Here is a 22886-nt window from a genome sequence, read left to right as displayed (position 1 = left end):
AAATGAAAATTGTTTCATCTTCGTAACGAGCTCAGCCAAAATTGTTTCAGCGCAGCACCCTCACTCCGAAAGTTTCCTCATGTCGATACGAGGATGGAAAAAATGATTGCGGAGAAGAAATCGAGGAGCCTCGGAAAGAGCTTTTGAATGACATCGAGTCGGGGAGTTGCTGGGTAACGATCAAATGAAACGAGCCCAAAGTATATCGTACGAGAGCATACGGTTAATCGAACGATGTTAGTGTGTGGAATGGATAGGAACATCCGTAAAGGCCGGTACCAAAAGCTATACGCCATAATGTCCATAGCTATAGTAAATAAATCGAGGGAATAGTGAAACGACGGGGGGTGGTTGTTTCATTGGCAGTTACCCTCCGGGCTTCTGTAGTAGTTCTCGTTCGATGGATCTCGTACAAATATCTCGAACTAATCGTCGCGTGGGAATAGCACACGAACCCAACTATACACGTGCTCCGCCAACATCGCATGGTCATTCTCTATTGCCGCTGGTCAGTTTCGTCCACGATTCAACGCACAATCTTTTCTCCCCAACGGGCAATTAGCTTGAGCAGGGATACGTATATGGTACAGCCCCTGGATTCGTTATCGCTGTGCCAGCCTGTCCCGATTGTCGACCAGTCGATGCAGAGCTTATAAACGCGTCGATACAACAATATTAAGAATTCGAATCTCTCCACACGTGCAATAATATTACTGGAATTCATGATTTTTAAGCTTTCGGCTGTTTATCATCGTCCAATGAGGTTAGAACACCCATTTTTTTGGATCAGCTCGTTTCAAATGAGCTTCGCGATGTACTTTTTAGTATGAGGAGCCTGGACAAGGGACTTTGTAAATCTTCCACAAAGATTGGAACTTCCTCACTGAATCGATGCTTTCGGAAATTTCCAGGTGTTTTGAGTAATCGGACTGGACGAGGGCAGCAGTACATTTGGGGGGCCTGAAGAACCCTATTTTTCGGAAGCACCCCGAAACAGTGGGAGAAAAAGTATGAAGTGATATTGAGAAAGTGTAGCATTCGAGAAATGTATGTACGGAGAGGAACTCGCGATCAGGTGGTGCGGTTTGGCCCCCGGAACGGCTTTCATCTTCCTCGTATTCTTCTACTTCTTCTCGTGAACTGCGCTTCCTTCCTCCTACCGTATAAATCTCCGCGGCACGCGATGATCGAAAAATATTGCGAGAATATATCAGGCCCGTCGGCACCCGTGAGCCCTTCTTCGCGTCGCTATGTGCGAGCGTGTATACATTTTTTCGCACGTACGTGTGTGCGTGTATGTAAACCGTTCATACGTGTATTCGGGTCGGAGCCGATGCCCGAGGTGCCTTATTCCGTGGGCGATGGGGGCGCGAGGTCGAAGTGCGAAAGAAAGAGCAACGATATCGCGACCGCGAGAGAGTAACGGAGTGAGAGCCGGAGACCGAGAGAAAAGGAGGTGCACGAGGGTGGAGCGACGTCTATATCTCGAGACAATGATATGTGACCCGAGCAATATCAATAATTTTCGCATTTTTCTCCCGTATATTCTCGGGGCTCGTGCACGAGCATCCTCTTATTCTTTCCACAGCCAAACTCTCCGAATACACGTTTCTCTATGATGTATAGTGATATATGTACGCTCTAAAGTATCAGGCAACACATGATAGAGTAGAACGGACCCCTGACTTTATTCATCCACTTCGAGATCGGTGTGAATCAGTTCTCGTCGCTGGTAGCACCGTTTCCTGCGCCGTGGGCCATCGTTTTTATTTCTCTCGATGAATCCCTGGCGAATGTTGCTTCCGGAAGATAAAATTGTTCGAGAAGACCCAATAAACTTGATCTCCCTCGCCGATCAATGACCCCGTGGGTTTTCGTCGACCGACGTTAGAATTTTTGAGGGTAGCAGTTTCAGCGAGAATCGAGAAAAATCATGCTGATGGAATTGCGGTATTTCTGTATCGTCCAGCTTCTTTTCGAGATTGGGTTGAAACGCTCTTGTTTTATATCGGTAACGTTAATGATGGGGAATAATAGTTCGATACCAATTAGCGGGAAACTGCTGCCCGGAGCTGAATCCTCGTGTGTTTCGTGGTTCGGCAGTAAAAAGAAACTGCCTAGGTAGTAAGTAGGTATGCCTGTAGCATTAACTACCATCCCCCTCAGCATATCACCCTCGTACGTTGCCGCTGGCCAACAAGCGCTGTATTGTACCCGGCGCCTCGCTATACCGACCATACAGAAGACGCAGAGAAGAAGAGAAGTCGACCGCGCGGTCACCGTTAATTGAACGCACCACTCGTAACTGCTAGCTGTACAATCGCCCTTGCTACTCACCCTATTCTTGTCTTATACACGTACGCCTACAGGGTGGCACGATTTATATTTTTGTGCACGGTTACTGTCGACGATAAAGAAACGAAAAACAACAAAAACGATGTTTTTATGTGAAGAACAATTTTTTTTTTTCATTTTCGATTGACAGTGTGATGAGAATTCTCAGATATTTTTCTTTACGATGAATCTTTCGTCATTTTCCAATACTCGACTGTGAAAACTTATTTTTGTAATTCAACTCGGTCACATAAATATTCGTCGTTTGATTACAGTGCTCTCCGGATCTTGAAAATAGGAACACTTTTTTATGGCCAATAGTTGTGGGGCCTACGGATTGGATGAACAGAATTGGGACACCCGGTATGGAAAAACGTTAGCGCTAGCTGTGAGTATGCCTCGTCTCTATCTTTCCTTGGCTTCAAAGCTACCGAGTGTTTTCTTTTCCTTTCATCGCTGTTACGTAAAACATGCTTGTCTGGTAATTCATACCGCTTGTGTTTATACAGTGAAAAAAAGGACTGGTAAATTCGATTTGGTTTATGTAACTACATAGTTCTATCAATGAATTACTTCATATTTTTTGTTTGTTTGTTTAGTTATAGTTGGTGAGTGAGACGATGTTTTTTGCACGTTTCGGTTACTGAAATGTAAAATATTGGGAAATGTTGGAACTTGGATTAGTTTTTTCGAGTAAAAATATGCGGAAAATTGATTCCATTTAACTTGCTGACGTCTTTTCATCGTTTAACTCCACGATCTTTCATTCGTAATCCACTAAGAATCATTTCTCTTATCATTTACATTACGCTGCTACGTGCCGGCAATTATTTTCAAGCATGTACGGCAAGACTTAAGCAATTTGAACCCTTAGAAATAAATAAATTTGGAGTACGCGGAAAAAGGGTGAAAGAGAGAGAGAGAGAGAGAGAGGAGTCGAAACGCTTTTCTACCCCGAATTTGGGGTTAGGAACGATATCAGAATCCTCCGGTTCGTGATCTTTCGTACTCTTGAGCGTGCTCCAAGATTCACGATAATTATTATCTAGTTTCCGCGATTATGCGAGAAGGTCAATTGAATTAGAATTTCTCCGTGGAATTTTCCAGCCCCTCGTGTTAGCCTTCTTTGCCCCTTTCACTTCTTCATAGCTTTCCGGCGAGGATGTACGATAGGACGGCGCGATGGGGTCGCCTACATTTTCATTATAAAATCAAGTAAGACCATACGTGACAAAACGTCGAGACCGATAACGAGCCCAGAGAAACTCCCTCATTTCTGCGATATTATTTTCATTAAAATCAACTTGAGTATTCCACATGGTTTAGCCCATTATTTTTCCATTTCTCCGCCACTTTTTTCTGCCCTTTTCTTACATTCACAGACAAAAAAGTAAAGCAAAAAGTTTTCGCAAATCAATTTTCAATTGAAAATTTCGAAATAATTAATGAAGAACCAAATTTGTTACGTAACTCCAATAAGATAACAGGAATCATGACAACAAAGTAGTTTCTCAGTCATGAAAACATGATTTTAAATCAAACAATGCGTTCCGGGAACACCGCAAGGAGCTGTAAAAGCCCCGGAAGAGTGTTCTCGCGGTTGATTTCAATGTTGAATACCGTTTGCCGGAGCCTGTTCGTACTTCCTGTTAAAAACGTCAAACGTAACGTTAAGCGATTCAAGAATCAAGTTTGTCCATCGAGCATCGGAGGGTGTTCTTCCGCGAGTAAGTCTCTCGTTCTTTGAGGCGCAAAAGCAAATGTACACCGGAGGCGATTTCGCGGAGTACATTAGCGAGGAAGAGTTGCAAAATAAATATACAGCGACGGTGTCGTGCGCGATGTGAATGAAAAGGGCTCGAGGCGCGTCAGCCCTCGAGACTCCGCGGTTAAGGGCTGGATAGAAGTCGAAGCGTGTGCGGCAACCACAAACAGAAAGCTTTACGAGCGTACCGAAGGTCCTTTTTTTCACGATTCGTCTTTTTCTTCCATTCGTTCACGGCCAACATCATACTTCATACTGTGTCTCGCTCGCTTCCTCGTCCTCCGTGTCTTTCTTGCCTCCTTTTTTCCTTCAATTTTCGATCATATATCACTACCTGCGGTTACAAAATAATTTTAACGCTCCGAGAACGACGTGCCGTCAAAGGCAGCGTTATCGAGGAGTGTGCACTTTTTCGTAGCCCTATAAAAGAGCTCGCGGTTCGCATCGAGGCTTCTTCGCCCTTGGGCAAGGATTGTGCACGAGAAATAAATGAGCGAGGTCTGACCTTTGGCTGAATTTTCTTGATTGAAAGGTCTCGAAATAAAAAAAAAAAAAAAATAAAAAAAATTTTAAAAACCAGTAAATTTAGTTGATCTCGATACACTTTTGCTCCACGACGCCGCGACGATCATCAAATTCAACATTTTCGCTTTTAACAAAAATATTTTTTCACTTCAAATGGATCACTCGCAGGGAGTGAAATTTCTGGAAAAACCGGAAGCAATACAGCTCCGATGTGGTGTCGAAACTCGGGGGGGAAAAAATAATACGTGCTTTGCGTTATAGGAGGATCTATGAGTTGAGTTCGTTTTTCCAAATAGAGGGTGGTTCGACGAAAGAGCATGAGAGAACGAGAAAAGAGACAGAGGGGAAGGGGATCGTCGAGTCTCGTTTTTGGGAGAGGAGATTCTCTCTCGATCCCCGTTGTATCGTCGTCCCTGTGTACTCGCACTTTGGGATTGAGCGGCCAGGCTAAGCTGCCTTTTCCTTTCATCCGATAAATCAGAAGTCGTAAATAACATCGAGGAGAGAACGAGAAAAGCGACGCTACTCTATACAGAAAAGTCCTCTCTTCTCGCGAGAAAAACACGAAGGAAGAAATAAAGAGAACGATAGACTCCGCCAAGGACCCTTCTTCTTCCACTATTTTAGCCCATGAGTGTTTCTGCTCGTATGAAACGGACACACGCAGCTCTCGCCACACAAATACTTGATTTTTTCTTTCCCTCTCACGATCGCGGTATCGTTCGAACTCGCATCTATCACCTCTTCCTTATGCTTCCTCCTCTAAGTGTCCTCGATCGAATCTCGTTCATCTGCTCCTGCTCGCGAGAGATCTACGGGGATTAGAAGCAAAAGAGGAGGCTTATATCGTGCATCATTCCACGAGCCACTGTGCTTTGACATATTACGAGAAATCTCTTCTGAGCTTTATATCATTCATTTATTTTTCATTCAATCTTTATAAGACCCACGGATCATCGTAAATAAATGATGACGACGCTCGTGACGCGCAGTATTATTGGAACTGCGCGCAGTTGTGGCCAAACGTGTCGAGACTTTGGCAGATTTATCATTTTCGTTAATGAAATCACTTTTGTTATCGAGTCTTCGTTTCTTGGTAGACGTCGCAACTTTTAGAGCAACTGCATGTTTCTCGCAGTTCGTGACAACGGGCACCCGAATATTCGATCCATTTTGCCGCAGCTGAGAAAACTTTGCCGTAGTTTTGCAGCAGAGTTGTTTACCGTCAAATTTTCAAATTCGCCGAACCTTAAAAGTTCCATAGATGTTCCTAGATGTTTTTGATTCTCCTCTGGAACAACCTGGTCTCCTGAGGAAATGAAAAGCAAACTTGTCGAATGTTGACTGCTGCATGGTACTTTGGTCGATAAGAAGTTGGAGAGTGAGAACGACAAGGATGTCGTTCGGAGACTTGGCGAAGCACGCGGTGCGTGACACATTGCCGAAGGGTTTTTCGCGCCAAGCACCAACAAGAGGGAGAGAGAGGGAGGTAGGAAAAAAGTACAAGACGAGCTAACGCGAGGGGACCCCATAAGTGGGACTCGTGTGTCTTATTTTTGCAGTTTGTTTGGTGCAGAGTTGCTCGGCTGAAGTCCCGGAGAATCGAAGGGTTCCTCGTCTCGGTGCTCCCCTTCCTCGAGCGCCCTCCTCGTGTACGTGTATCGGAAGATTCCTCTCCATCGGTGTATCACGCTGCTTGAGCTCAGTCGCGCACACACGTTGATTTATGCAGCTTACAAGATTTATACGAAAGAAGTTGCGGGATTGAGTCGCAGCAACACGGCGCCGAGTTATCGCGCTTTCGAGTGGGCAGACGAGCGACGAAATGCGAGATAAAAGTAAACTAATAGAAGGGCAATAAAGCCTCCTTCGAAGGGAACACGAGAGTGCGAGGTGAGGCTCTATTTGTCAGATCGCATGAATCGATGGATTCGCCATCGACGGAATTCTCGCGGTTGGCTCTTCAAGCCGAGCACACTGCCGAATCGACCGATATTTTCTTTATCCATACCCAGGAAACTGCGTACTCGATGCTACGGAGTGACAAATCTGTCTGCAACGTTGGAGATTATACACGCTTCGGCCGCAAGTGCATTGAAGCAAATAAAATTAATAATGAGTATTGTAGGGACGCGGTTAACGTCATTTCCCAGCAGCAAGTACGAGCCTGTGTGTCCGGCACCGCAAAAGATACCGCCGCGTTTGTCAGTACAAAACATTTGACTACGCACGCAAAACACTACTTTGCTTCGACCACAATACTCATCCGCGACTCCGGAGCAACGGCACAAAACCACGCCGACAAAAAGTCCTCTATTAGTTGTAATTAGACCGCGAACCGATAGTAAATATCAATTAATACGACGTTCGCGGCTCGCTCGCTCCTATGATTTATCCCCGTACGAGCAATATTTCTTCCAACATTTCTCCTTCTTCCTCTTCTCCCATTTCCGGTGCACGTCCCATTAAAACTCTTTCTACCGTCATCGATCTAGTCAAAATCCTCTGTTTCGTTTTCACAATATTGAATCTCGATAACTGCCAAAACTTTTTTCAATTTTCCCTGATTATAGAATTTTCGTTGATTTCTGCCATTGAAAATTCACTTTTTCAACATATTTGTCAGATTAAAAATGACGCGATCGCGATTTGCAATTCTAATTTTATAAATTCCCATTAATGCAACTGCTCCATCATCTCGTTCGTGTTCCTCCTCTGCAGGATTAAAGTTCCGGGTATCGGTTAGTGGGAGAGATAAAAAAAAGGAAAGAAAGAAATCCAAAGTGTGTTACAGGAACGGCGGATATGTAGCCTTTAATGGAGCCGATAAGCCGCGATGCCGGAATATATTGTAACCTATTACTTATGTACCGATAAAGTGTCTTGTGACTGTCATCGAGTCGGAGTGTTGACAAATGCGAGCCAATATAGGGGGAGTTTGGTTTTCCGAAGAATGCGAGCCTCTCACCGGAGTATCCGAAGCCACACACATTTTTGACGGATGCAGGAGCGCGTGTGCGTGCGCAAAGAACCGGTCGACAACGCTATCGACGTCATTACTCATTAGCCTCGCATTAATTATGTATCCGTAGGTGCAAAAGGAGGCTCGCTTGACAAATCGTTTCACAGCTCGTGCAGAAAGCACGCGGAGTCAAGGCCTTTCCGGTAATTGGCTTTCCCCTCGTACGTTAATTAGTCAATGATCCGATAGCAGGTAAAATATGTTTGAATTTTAGTATTTAATGAGAATCGATAAAATCGTAATGATTTTAAGCGCATATTCAATCAGCTGTGGTACACTCGCGCGTGGAAACATCGAGGTTTACTGCACTGCTCGAGTCTCGTTTCTGCATTTCGGCATCTCCCCGTGAAACGTACATATTGAGCAATAACTGCAAACAAACTGCCAGCAGAGAGAGAAACACGAGGCGAGTTTCTCGCGCTTAATCAAACAAAGCGCGATTAATCGACGAGCACGTGGTTTCGCGCGCTCCGAACAAACGTTCCGAGGGTTGCTCGTTACTTTTAACCACGCGGGAATAAGTCGGACAGTGTCGTTTCTCCGCTCCAGGTTAACTCTTCGCCTCCGAACACGGCTACGCTCGGACTCGTGTACCCAGTGCGAGAAAAAATCGTTCCAGTGGACGAGGCGTTTGTCATCGAAGGGTCAGAAATTAAGATACCGGCTCGGACGTCGCCATGCGAGTAACCGCGTAAATAAAACAATGCGAATGATCAAGCCGGTCCAAAAGAGACGAAAGAAACACTTGAGACTTTAATAACGAAACGTTCTAACCAGCGCGAGGGTCAAGCTCGACATGAACCAGCCAAATGTGCATTAGTTTCTTCCAATTGCCAATAGAACAACGAAAAAATCACAATTTCGATTTTCAATAAAATTTAATTTCATCGAATGAAAAATCTAAACTTTTTCAGTGCAAAGCCTGCTTATCGTTGCTCCCGTCGCCAATCATCTGCAGGAGAGCGCGGCACAGTCGTCATCAATCGAAAGGATCGCAGCGATAGAAATCTGTCAATTTTTCTACCACTTCGATGGAATCTTGAATAAATCTATATAGAAAAAAAGTATGAGCTGAAGAAATAATCGATCACTCTGGCACATCCTGTGGCGACGATACGACTGGCAAATTTTTCACGCGGATGCACACGCACATGGATAAAGAGACGAGTGAATGTATATATGCGGATGCAAGGACGAAGGAATCGGGGAAAGAACGTGTGTGGAAGAGTGCCAGAGCGAGTTAAGGGCGGAGGGGCTGAAAGGAAGAAGAAAAGACGGGATCTTTATCGCCTTCGGCTCGTTCAATTCGCATAATAAACAATCCTCACGGTGCGAGAAACGGGCTACGAGAGAAAACCGGAACATATCTCGGCGCTTTCGTTCTCACTCTGTTGGACGGAGCGCCGCACACCGGGCGGCTCGACAAATAAACTATTATCGTCGGCGACAAGTTCTCTCACGCCCGGTCGCAATACCTATAGATACAAATCCACATAAACCTATATATCGGACTCGGATATTCACACAGACGCCCAGGGACTCATACACGTGACATAGGAACACCTTGTAACCTGGTGTACAGTATGCCTGAGCTACGATGTAGCCAAGAAGAAGAAGAAGAAGAAGAAGGAGAAGAAGAAAAGGAAGCCTTGAAAGAGGTGCCTGAGCGAAAGCGAACGAGCGTGAATCAAACGACTCGCGAAACCCGCCCAGGAATGCCTACGGACATCGAAACATAGCAATGCTTTATGGTGGTCCTCGGCTGAACCTGATTTATAAGTGCATTACTATATACCATGAGGCAGAAGGGGAAGGGAGTGGAGAAAGAGACGCCACAGCGTTGAGCAACCGCGTGGAAAAGGAAAGGAAGGTGTAAAAGGTCGGGGATGGTGTAAGCATGGACGACAGGGCCCCATACTCGTTCCGACTATCTGTATCCTATTGGTAACCCTCTCCTCTCTTTGATGCTTAACTTTCCGACACTCTCGCGCGTACAGCCATAATGCACTTTCTCGCAGAACTTTGTCGTGTTCCCTTCGCCTTGGGACGAGGGGCCTATTTTTCATGGTGTCACGCTCTCCGTCATTTGCATCATTAGTAGGCTTATTTTTCAGAGAATCTCGTGGGCGAGGCTTTTCGATGAAGGCGCGATAGTTCATTACTGATAAGTGTCGAGAGATCATGGAACATTCAAAATCAGCGAAAATTATCGAAATTTTTTGAGTCATTTGAAAACTGCTAATAGCAGGGGCGCCAATCCTCGTGATTACTTCCATGGATTCCTGTGTTCTTCTCACACACAGGAATACTCCGCAACGAGTTCGCACGTATACGCGAACGTACACTCGGAGGAAGGACGGCTGAGAGCGCGAAGCCGCGATATCAGACGCATTATCGTCCACACGATGTTAGCTCGACTCTTTGACTAATGTTCTCGAACGAATGCCTACGCTTCGCCGATTTATAATGCCGGTCAACGAGATGTGGACAAACACCGGGCACCAATATATTTCAGATTATGGCTTAGCCCTGTGTGGAGAGACTGCGATCGCACTGAGCGACTCGTACATATACCGAGAGCAAAAGAGACCCGGAGAGATGCCTGTGCCATTTGCGCTTCGAGTGCTCAACAATCTTGCCAACTATGGCGCGTACTTCGATATACTTCTACGTATCGAAGCGGAGTGCACGTTTCGATATTTCTACCTAAAAGAAAATAAACTTTTGAGAGCATCCAACCGCGATAGCCGAATAATCTTTCAAGATTCGTCTTGAGCTGCGCCCAAGAATCAAAAACCAACAGCGAAAGTCCGTCCCTGGAAATCGCTGATACATTTACGACGCAACGAATTGGCTCGGACCCCCGAGGAGGCTTCCACCCCGTCTGTCTTCCTACCTGGACAAAAGCTATGAAACTCGAAGTCGATCGAAGTCGAAGTCGACGAAAGTTGGAAGACGACAAATTGCGAGCAAAAGGGATCCAGAACATGGCGATTTTCTGCTGGCTCCGTCATTCTGGGAATGCGGAAAAAACTGCAGCCAGGATCTCCGCGAGGTCTTTGACGAGATCTCGAGCGTCGAGGCTCGGCGTAGAGCGCAGGAACTGAGGAAAAAAGGCGAGGGGGCTGCTCGTCGAGATCGGTGGGCAGTCGCACCCGTACCGAAGAGGCAAACTCCCGTGATCACATAGGTATATAGATGCAGGTAGAAAGGGCTGGTTAAGGAGGCAGAGAAGGCGAGGATGGAGGGAGGTGGTGGGCGGCATGTGTCCCAAACGACGTATGCACGCCGAGACACGTAAACGATATATCAGGGGGTTAGCCGCTGGGGACGGACGACCCGAGCCATCTTTCTTCTACTTATATGTATATAGCATACGTGGGATATTCGCATATATATTTGTGAGAGACGTGATACGGGATATAGGAAAAGCGGGAGTGCGAGAGAGCGCCAGTGCGGCAGATTCAACCTCGTAGATGTTCCGGGGAGCAGTCTGATATAGGATTGGATAACCCAGCGATATTCACCTCATACACTTTCGCTGTGAGGTAAAAACGTTCTCGTTTCTGATCGAGTTATGTACGTGGAGATCGTAAAACTTGTGCTCTCCTTGAGGAAAAAGAAAAATCTCGCATCACAAGTTGAGCGGGAATGTGCGATGAGTAATCTGCTTTGGACGTGGAAGCAACACACGGTGCTGTTGCGATGATTGATCGGGAGGAAAAATGTTGGGAAACGTTAAAGATTCGGCTACGTGGGAAAGTGAGAAAGGGGAAACGGAGTCTGCTTCGAGTCGATTCGAATGTCGGATTATTTTGTTTTATCCAATCGCTGCCGTGGTACGTAACCTCGTGGGAGACGGAACCGAGGTAAATTCCAAAGGCTTTGGAGGAGAATTGAAGAAAGTCACTGCCGAGGAAAGCCCCGTCATGATGAGCGCGGTCCTCGCGAGTTGTAAATGTATTAACGTTTCACAACCCAGCTGGGACTACCCTTTTTTGCGAGCAGTTCGTTTCTTTCCGTCTCCGTAGCTTTTTATCTTTGTCTATTAGAGCCTGTATGTATACGCGGTCAAACGCTGGATAGATTTTTTTGCTTGTGTGTATACACTCGCGTATCAGAGGGAGACGAGTCCACATGGACATAAATAGCGGCCGGGTTTCGTGTCCACGCTCTCGTTTTTCCTTGAGGATATGGGAAAAGGATGGCCCGGGGATGGAGACGGAAAAAGCCATGGATACGTTTTTCCTCGAGAAAATATACCCCGGAGAAAAAGATGGTGGAACGTTGCGTGGCTTGACCGCGCTCTTCTCTCTCTCTCTCTCTTTCTCTTCCTTTCTCTCGTCGCTATCAAATGTCCACTCGCGTACGTTTTATTGAAAGGCTTTTCCGGATGGGACCGAGAGACAGTAGCATACAATAAAAGGAGAAAGAGAGAGAGAGAGAGAGCCAGATAAAGATGGGGAAGAAGCGACAGGACAATCGCGGCAACCCGAGAGTTCGTGGTCGCGTGGGGACAATACGGAATGGGCGAGCAAAGCTTACATAGCTTGCCGCCTGATACCGGCCTTTTTTCTCTCTTCATAGCCTCTTCCTCCCCGTGCTGCGGAGCTCTGGCGCGTGTCCTTCCCAAGGAATAACAAGGGCGAGTTTCGTTCCACTATGCCCAAGTTCACCGAGATCACCAAATGGAAGGGTATTAAATGTCGTTTTTTCTTCTCTACATTTTATTGGCATACTTCGGGGAGAATGTATGTTGGGATAGAGTTATTCTTGGAGGCATCAATAACTGAACGAGGAAAATTGTCTCCTCGAGTCTTGCAGTCGTTTAACGCAATTCGCGACACTTCCGAATTATTGGATACGAAACATTCGCTCCCTTTCAATACACGTTTCTTAATCGTTCTCGTTCGTTCCAAAGTCACGGTCATCTCGGTATCCCCTTTCCCGCACTTTATTTTTCACGAGCTTTCCAGCGAGCGTTTGTTTAATGGCTCGATGCAAATTCTTCGACAGCCGATCATTCTTTATGCTCGTATTCCGTTGATTTGTACAGCGAGAAAACGCTCGACGACACGACCTCTTACTGCACCGTGTTCGAGTAAACGTACACTCAACCTCTTCCCTCCTTTTTGTAAATCCTGTTACATATACATCGTGATACAGAAAAGATCGTGATCAAGACCCATTCCAACTGTTGCATCGTTGAGAAATTTAAAAAAAATCGGCTCATCACGCTCCTTCAAATTACAAAACGAAATAACCTCGAAGATCGAAAATTAACATTCAATCACAAATTCAACGATCTGGAATGGAGCTCTCCAATGTTTGCTCGTAAACAGAGCCATCGAAAAATCCATGAAAGCAACCGATCAGTACATTTGACCAAAAACTTTCTCGAATCCACCCATTAATAACATGAAGTTTTGGACGAGGCTGTACATGGCTATTCTCGCATTATTACGTTCTTATATTATATTGCATTCGCTGTATGTGGTACAAATGGTTCGTACCGTATGTAAAGCTCCTAGCGACTACGGTACGAAACACGAGTGCCTCGGCCACGCTCTCATAGCCATAATAATATCTGTGCTGATAAATGAGACACATAAACGTACACGGTTCTGCCCCCAACTTCTTATTCTTATATTTCTCCTTCTTTTGCTTCACCTCCTCCTCCGGCTCGGTGCTCTGTTTGCTGCTGCTTTTCGGTCTCCTTATGCACCCCTGAGCTACCTTCGTTTTCCACCCCACTCATCCATCCTCGCTCGCTATAACCGCCTCTACCCTCTTCGGTTACCCCCATGCACACCTCTTTTTATACTTTTCTTGTCCCCCTCCGTCTCGCATCTCCTCCCTCTCCTTTCCACGTGTAGCAGTGTATTCCACTTTTGCGGCGATGCATTACGAATTTTACATTTTACAAACGACCCCGCTATCTTCCGAGACACGCGATCCTTCGAGTGTTACAAATTCAGTTTCCCCACTGTATTTCTATATGTAACTCGTGCACACGTAGCTTCACGAGCTCGATACACGGCCAACTAAACGACGTGTTATACCTCGGTGTAGGCTTAGCTCAGAAACGACCAGTCGGTTGAAGAACAAAGCGATGAGACCTCCGTGGAAAAGGGAATAATAATGAGAAATTGAACGAAATAAACGTATGAATATTGAAGAGAATGGACGAGCCAATGACAAGGTGCGTGAGATCAAATTGGTGGTTGCGTCAGCGGCTCGATTTCGTGGAATTTTTATTCCGAAACTTTTTTTTTATCAACATGAACTTCAAAGTTTGGAAATGAAGGTTTGACTAGTAATACTTTGAAAAGTGGGATTCTGACTCGAAGCGAGGCTTTATTTATTGTAATTTGATGCACAACTATTTTTCGCCGTGTTCTCATGGTTAAAATAGTAATCACGAAAGTATAGGCTGTTCTCGAGAAAATAGTGCACGTACGTGCCTTCAATTCGGCAAATCTCTAGTGTCTCGTGCGACGAAAATAGTGACGGGGAATATGAAAAACAGGTTGTGAGCCGGGCGATGTAGGATCGTGGAGAAAAGATGTTTCGCGTGCTCCTGGTTCCGGCACGTTTTTGGACGCAGCGAAAAGAGGAATTGGAGCCACCCACGGCTTTCTCGTGATAAATAGAGAAAGATTTGCAAAAAATATCACAAGCGTGATCCGACGCTCGAAAAGTTTGAGAAAACCGAGTCCTTTTAAGGAATTCACGGTGAATTGCTCGATATCGCCGAGAGAGCCTCCCTTCCATTATTTTTTAGGAAACAACATTTTGAGAGAACCCGAAGTGCCGGACATTCACTGAAAGTCATTTCTGTTTTTCGACCTCGTACCGACGCTGCCTCTCCAATCTTTGGTCCGGAAACCGTGTGCCACACTCAAATTCCCGCCAATTTTTCCATCCAATCAATCAAAATGAATCCACCCGGGACTTTTGCTCATTACGAATTCGTCTGATTTATTCTCATTCGTGATATTTTTCTATAATTATTTCGATCGCGAAAAGCAATTTCATATATGGCGGATTTGAGATACTTCTCCGGCACTAAACGTAATACAGAGAAAGCGAGAGGTTGCATCGGAGCTTCGAGCTTTGGATTAAGGAAATGTCGTAAATAACTGGTAGAAAGACGTCGACCGATGTATCACCGGGATGTTCAGATCGCATTATTATTCGGTTCGCGTTTCTCGATCCAGTACACACCCCGCGTTCTTACCACTGTTCTCCTTCTCTCTTTTTCCTCTCTCTCTCTCTCTCTTTCTCAGTATCTCTCTCTTTCGTTCCGTCTGTCCCACGTGTATTCTTCAATGTGCAGTGTGTATCTCACGTTATACTCGTCGTGGCTAGAGACCAAGAGTGAGACTTGGCCTGTCTGTGTACACGAGTTCTCATGGGGAACTTTACGCGCACAGAGTTCTCGTTACACTTCACCCCCGTATAAACCAGGGTGAGAAGTGAGATGAGAATGCGGAGAGCGAATAGTAGTTGCACACGTATGAGAGACACCGCGTGCTACGATAAACGTATGCAAAGTCGCCAAAATATTTTGATCGTAGAAACCTGAAACCGGTCCCCGGGGGATTCCTCATAACGAGACGAAGTGCTCGAGGGAAAAACTCACGGTGAGCAGGTACCACCGTCCACATTTATTTTTCATCGCATTTTTTAAAATTCACATCATTCGGATTTGATATTCGACGATGCAAGAATGACAATCACGTTTTTGGAGAATCGCAGCCACAAGGAAAGTTCCGATTCGTGAACTGCCAATTAATTTATCCACGGATCAACGAAGATCAGTCCACATTTTTTGCACTTATTACCACAAAATTTCTGCTCGGATTCCCCGCTCGATGATGACAAGCACCAGCACAAAAAACGACTTTTCAAAGTGAACACCTTCGAATCTAATGGGAATACGCGAGTTAAAGATGGGTGCGGATTGGAAATTAGGGAGTAGGGATATAAGAGGAGACGAGAGAAAGAGGAATAAAAATAAAAGGAGTCTTTTAGTGCGGTCGGAATATGGAGCTCAGTCAAAATACTCTTTCCCTTATTTTCGTCTCATGCGAGTTTTGGTATAGAAGCGCGAAATAACTGCGCGCATTGCTCGATAAATTATTATCTCCCGAAGATTAGCCCCGATGTCGCGACCCTCATAAATATCAGTATATTTTTTCGTCCGGTAAGCCGATTTTCTTACTGGCTTCGATATGTGCCTTCGAAATGCAGCGAGTGTATGGCAATTCCTCTACTGCCGAACTCTCCGCGAAATCCTCTCTGTATTCCCTCCTCCTCTTTCCTGCTCCTTCCTCGATTCCTCCATCGCGCTCGTTCTCCGTCTCACACACCCGCACCGATAGGGATGACGGGTATTCGCTTCTGGAGAATCACGCCGACGGTTTATAGACCGGGAGATTAAAGACTTTTCGTATTCTTCGCTCGATCTTTTTTCTTCGTTGAATTTCACGCTACGCGTCCCCCTTCGACTCGCCAAGTTACATTTATTTCCTTCGCAAAATACTTATTGCCAGGCCTCATATCCCGAGCCATACATCTTCTAATGGCGACACTTACTAATATACTTTTCGCGCACAAAGGCCCCGAACGCTTCTTCTGCTTGCACAGATTGACGCAAACAAATAGATTAGCCATTTGCTATTTTTTTTTTTTAGTGAACACTTCGCGATGAGCGAGCCACCGTTTTCGACAAAAAGAAGAAGAAACTCGATCATTAGAAAAAACAACGACAGAGACGATCAAAACCGATTTTCTTCAAAAAAGTACGATGATCCGATTTAATGAGCGTACGAAACGTATTTGAAAAAAAGAAGGCAATATGGAAGAAAATCTCCATAATTATCGAAGCAAGAACGTTTACTTTGGATTTCCATGCGTTACAGTCGAGAGCGTAGTAAAAAAGCCGATATTTTACCTTATGAATGTAAACCCTGCGTCTGTTTGCCCAGACGCTCTATTAGAAGCTCGGAGAGTCAGACCCCCTCGTTGGCCGAGAATGCTTCACCGGGTGTTAAAGTCTGCGGATCAAGTTCGGTGTAATTAGAAGAGAAGCAACATTTCGTTTGAATTTTATACCAGAGCGAATGAATCCCTCGTATCGATTCATTTTTAATGTAATACTTTTCGTCTACAAGAAAAAAACAGGAAAATGAATTGATCCGCTCTGCTGGATTGTCAAAGTGATGCTGAACTCGATCTCTGAGGCAGGAAGCCAGGTCAGTAAAACTGATAATTTGCCAATCATTGATCTCCTCTGAGTAAATAATTAAAATCTGCAGAGAGAAGAGAGAAAACTATGAAACGATCGTACTTCTACTTATTCCTGTAGCTCACTCGTTCAACAACATTTCCTTCTTTTTTTAACTCCATCTGTCTGCTGCGCACGATGTTTTTTGGATACAGGAAAGGTAAACTTGAGCGTACGGTTTTATCTCGCATTCACTGAGTGCGGCATAGCTCACGAATGGATCGACAATCCTCTTTAAATCCTCCACTTAATACCTCACGATGCGGCTACTTCTCCTCCGCCTGCTCGCACTCCTCATTTTTTCTTTCCTTTATTTCTCTATATATTTGTCCGTTCTGAATATTCCTGTCCTTCGCTCCGCTCTGCCTCTCTGCTTTTATAGTTTATCGAGCTTACGTCAAAAGCTCGGAAACAAAAAGCCATTATCCGAGTCCATTGAAGGTGCAAAGTGGCGCGGATTGCGCCCTTTTGTTTGCATGCTAAACGCCATTCGTAAATTCAAAGTATATTTCAGCCAAAATATCTGTCTCTCTTATTTTGGCTTTTGGATTATACGGACGAAGGTATTCGCCCGTGTCCGAACTGCGTCCATGAAATTTCGGCTTGGGGATGAGCTTGACATCGTTACGAGCGTGCGATAATGTCAATGCGTCTGTCAATTCGTTGGTTCCGCGGCTCTATCTTCGCCATCAAATGAGATAACGTTGTATCGGAATTCAAGGAGTGGGAAAATGTCGGAAAAGAGAGCGAGAGTATCGAGAAGATTTACACTCGCGTCATTTAGTGTCCGCGTCATTCCATCGGCGATACTCCTTTATTGGACCCGAACGTGCACTTGCTCGGATCTCAACGATTTTGCAAATTGCTCTTCTATGCTAATATCGATGAGATAGGACGAAGCGACGGCGGAGCGTCTCGCTGCGAGAAGAGCTTTCCTGCTCTCTCGTCCATGTGGAAAATCCTTTTTCTTCCCCGCTCCTCTCTTGTCGTTCGTTCAGCTTCGCAACCCTCCAGGAAAGAAACCACCCTGTCTGTGCGAATATCGGCAAATAGTTTTCGATAAGATCTGCTCGGCTGCAACGCACACGGTGGCTCGCTAAATAAACGAAAACAGGGAAAACTTTGCTCCTCTGCGATAAAACCACAACATTTTTTACAGCCAATCGCTTAGAATTCTCCCGACAGTTTTTCACGAATCTTATTTTGCTGTTTTCCCTTTACTTTCGTGTGTAAACGCAAACACGTAATAAAAGATTATATCTAATGATTTTCAAGAATATTCGCTCCCATCGAAAACTGTAATCATTCGTTTTGAGCAATTCTAGAGGGAAGTCAAGCAATTTCCACATTTTTTATCGCTTCAGAGCAATCGAGAAGAATGAAAAAGTTCATTAGTTTGAAAAACTTTTCAGAACGGAAAGGAAAGTCGTGATAATGCCTGAGATTGACTGAAAAAACAATTTGATTAGAAACTGCAAGGGGAATACGGAGACATGGGAGTTGGTTGGAAGTTTGCCGGATTCTCCGAGAGATGGCGGAGCATGTGCGATCTTCTACTTCCAGTGGAAACTCCGCTTGGGAGTATTGCCCCAATATTTTCGACGTGAGCGAAATTGTTATTCCCTCGAAGACATCGAGGTCCCTGAGAAGCTGTTAATTACGTTTCGTGTTTTTGTCTCTTTGGAAAAATAATGGAGAGGTCATCGTCATCCCGTTAAGTATAAAGTCATATAGAGAAATTTATCGAGCTAGTCAGCATCGGATAGTTCATCAATCACACGGCCAACACTGCGTCCTATTCATTTATCGTTTGAATGCGCCACTCTTGCGGCCTTTTCCATCCACCAAGCGGGAGAGAACCCACATCGAAATAAACATAACCTGCTTGCCCGAACTTCAATAAATCTTTCCACGCTGCAATTGTCGACTATATGACGCGTGACGTTGCCACAAGCTTATATATACACGCTGGCAAATTATATTTCTGGTACCTCGCGTTTATATTAAGGGTGTCGTACAAAAAATCATTTCCAATTTCGCTCTTACTCAGAACTTGGCCTCTTTGTCGTTCCCTAAATACTCTTACAATTTTTATTCAATAACTCACGTTTTGGGTTCTCCATTTTGACGTGAACTTTTCGATTTACCATTGATATTCCATCTTCACGATCCTGTCGTCAGTTTTTTCACTCACATGAATTCCAAAAAGGAAGCATTACTCAACCAAGAGACTTCATTTTGATAGACAACTTTCGGTACAAATTTTCATTAAAAGACCTGAATAATTGAAAAGTCTTTAAACACAAATGTTTTCCTTATCTGTCGTAATCAATTACGAGGACAAGTGAATATTCAACAATATTGAGACGAGAAAACCATCGACTCGTAATAAATAACTCGCTGCATCTCGATGCCAAATGGGCCGGAACAATAATTCGCATGTATAATGTATGAAGAAAAAAACGTAATCGAAGGAGCAAAGAATGAGACTCCGGAGGAACAGCGGCGAGGGGGGAGCAGGCCGATGGGCTCTTTGGACCTTTTGCTCACTCGACAAAATATTGTCTACTGCAAAGAATCGGATTTGTCCAACATGCACACGCATGCTTATGTGATAAACCAGAGGAAGAATATTCTTCATCGAATATTTACGATATTTATAGGCACCGGGAGACAATGGGCATCGATATTGCTTTCTGATTGGGGGAGCTCGAGTTGTGGACTCGCATTGGATCACCCCCTCATTTGGCACAAAAGTGCGAATTCAGTGAGTTTACGTGTGTATCGAAGTGCAATAAAATCCAACAAAGCAGAAAAGCAAGTTCCAAAGGACTTGATTTTTGATTTGATTAACAACTGTTCGGTCAGCCTGAAGTTTCCTGTTTGACCTCATCGATTGCTCCGAGCCGCAGTTCTTCTTGCCTCAGAATCTAGTCAAGGAAGCAGACTGGCTTTGAGGAATCTATTATCATCCGATAGCCGCGTGGATCGGTGGAAAAGCCTCGTCGTTGAGGGTTTTTCGTTTCGGTATTTGAAGATCAATCATCCGCAGTGTGGGCGCGACTTACGGGGCGAGCTGTGCGAGTTTGTAAAAATGCGTGTACACACGTTGGATTATTTAGCATGTGATAATATTGGAGCCGGAGGAATACAGCGCGGTGTATTTTCATACGGGCTCGAGCTCATAAATAATATTTAATATGACAGAGCGCCGGGCGGTTCTCTTTGTGCGATATATTTGGTATAGAAATGTCACCGATCGCGTATCTTACTCACTGCATTGCAATGGAGGACCCGATGCATTCGGTGTGCAGCGCATACGACGTTAGTGCTTCTTCTCTTACGTTTTTTCCTTGGTTTTTTTTTCTTTCACTGTATATCCTCGTGCGAGCGTTCGCGAGGGCCCCTTACGCATCCCAGATGGGTTATCTAATCTTCGACAATTGCTGAATCGATCTCGCATATTTTTCCTTCTATATCGTCCGCTCGCGGTTCACCCCGTCGGAAGATGCGCACCAGCACGCATCTAAAAAGGGGATCCGAACGATGGTGTATGGAAAAAGTAAAGAAAGAAAAAATAAAACATATTTCTTGTCGCTAGCGTATAAGGAGTCCTCGCAGGAGCGTGCACAGGAACGAGGCCATTGTCGTACACGAACAAAAGCTACCATATTCTCGATCTACATGTATGCAGACCCTGTATAAAGCGTATGAATATCGAATCGATGAAATCTCGCGAATTATTCACATCTATCGATAGATATTCGGGGCGAGATACCTGCCCATGAATTTCGTTATTTATTGCATCGATTCTCGGCTTCTTATCGATCTATAGATTGCTCGATGGAGATTTTTCCTTCCAGAATAGTTTTCAGTTTTTTGTAGGCTCGTACGAACGGTTGCACGCTGAGATCCGACGTGATTGATCGACGGTTCTGGGAACGTAAGGTTTTTGTTGAAAAAAATGAAAATTATCATTTTTTTTTTTTATATTCTAAAACGATTGACGATCAATTTCTTGTGAATTCTTACTGGAAATTTCAGTCGATGAACAGAGCGAGCTTCGGTCAAACGGTGCCACGAAAATTTCCAGTTCCAATAATCATTCGGCCTATTCACCAGTTTTTTTATCCTAGTCGAAAAACGTTTTTTACTAAAAGTGTTTTGATAGGTATAATTTTTAAGTAGCTTTTCGAGATGACTGCTTTAACTCACGAGGAATATTAAATCTCATCGTGAATATAATATTGCAGATATATGAGGCAGCATTGTAACGCGACGGGACTTTGTAAATGCAGTACGAACGAAGGGCTTAAACTTTACGAAGAGCACCAGCGATTATTCGCCATTCGAAAAATTGTCCCGGTAGAACAAAAGACCCGGCGGTGCTATTTGAATATAAAATCGATATAGGTACACGTGAATGCTTCGTCTCACTTTTCTTTATTCCCCCCCCCCCACCCCTCTCCCTTTCTATCCCCTTCTCCCCTTTCTCTCTTTCCTTTTCTCATCTCTTTGTCACGTTATCCATAATCGTATTTAAATGAAGATAGCATAAAAGGTATCGGAGTTTAATGGGGGTTACGCCATATATATCCTACCTCTTGTTCTCGAACCCGCACTCGGTTCAATATTCGACTCTACCACTGACAATGAGCGTTGATACAATGAGATGAGCTTGCACGTTAGTCTCCGCAAACGAGTGAATTTTATACCAACTTATTATTCTCATAAGTTTATTATGTTTTTCAATTTTTATTCGGATCAATAATTATTTCGAGTAATTGGATCGATGTTGAGAAATTTCGTCGATGAAGCCGAATTTTCTGGTTTTGAAATCATCGTACTTTGGTCGAAAATTTTAGGGCACTTTCATTTGGGTCGGAAGGATTATTCGAAACTTCAGATTGAAGCTGGTCGCTTCGATCAATTAAAGTTTGTCTGTCATTATGTATGTTTTACAAATAATTGGGAATTTGAGCGTCAGTTACGGACAAAAAGCTGGCGTTTCAAAGACAGTCATTATGGATCGTCCTTAAGAGGATGCTGCGGAAGCGCTGACCACTGAATTATACGATCGAGATAAATATCTGTAGAAAACACTGCGTAAGCCAATCTTTTTTATTCACTCAGAGAAACATACGTTTCGTTTGGGCTTGTGTGTACAAATTTATTGATAATGTGTACACAATATATCAAGCGAAACAATACCGAAGAATTACTCTGTACATACACACACAGAAGCTTTATATCCCTCGGATCTACCATAGGCATAATGTACTACAGCTAAACCTGACACATAACTCGACTATTGCTGATGCTGATTTTGCTACCGCAGCAGAATGCGACCAGTGTCTGCAGCGATTCGTATTATGCATACAATTGATACAGATATACTATCGTCTCGCGGCATTTTCTTAATATACAAACGAGGGGCTTCGAGGAAGGTTGGATCAGAGTTTTATCGTGTACGTTTGTTCTTATAATAATTCTCAACTGAATAGTAAATATAAATACCTGGCATTCCTCGCCAATGGAATAAACATCAAACGCGACTCTCTCCGCTTTCACGTCAAATGTACAGCAGAGCCAAGTCAATGAGTTACTTTTGTCTTGGACCTCGATCTTCACTTGGATCTTGGAGTTTGAGACAATCTTTCGTAAAACTTGAAACGCTAAAATTGTTTTTATTCTCAAAATCATTTTCTTCGTGACCAGCAGGCCCTTGGAAAATCACAACTTTTTTTATTCGCCACAACTTGGTGATGCAACACAAAATTTTTTTGAACCAACCACTTTTTTGCACCTGCATCAAGCCACTTTTTCTGCACTCTCCTATTTTAAGTGATTCCGATTCTCCCTGTGAACAAATCGTACGATTCGACTCGAAATGTCCCGTGTCTCCATGTGCTAAGATTGTCTACATGGAACTAGAAAATACCTTGACA

General features: G+C 44.3%; 1 protein-coding gene across 1 annotated transcript in view; it reads left to right on the top strand.

Moving 5' to 3' along the window:
- LOC122411684 (uncharacterized) overlaps positions 1-22886 on the top strand; it is a 94894-nt gene that overhangs the window by 54817 nt on the left and 17191 nt on the right. Inside the window, exon 4 of the mRNA XM_043420678.1 lies at positions 2610-2722. Within this exon, the coding sequence (XP_043276613.1) occupies positions 2610-2626 (17 nt within the window). The 3' untranslated portion in view covers positions 2627-2722. The remainder of the gene's footprint in view (positions 1-2609; positions 2723-22886) is intronic.

Source organism: Venturia canescens, chromosome 5 (assembly GCF_019457755.1).
Source record: "Venturia canescens isolate UGA chromosome 5, ASM1945775v1, whole genome shotgun sequence".
Classification (NCBI taxonomy): domain Eukaryota; kingdom Metazoa; phylum Arthropoda; class Insecta; order Hymenoptera; family Ichneumonidae; genus Venturia; species Venturia canescens.
The sequence above is the reverse complement of the archived record's forward strand: the minus strand, read 5'-3'. Positions and strand labels throughout refer to the sequence as shown.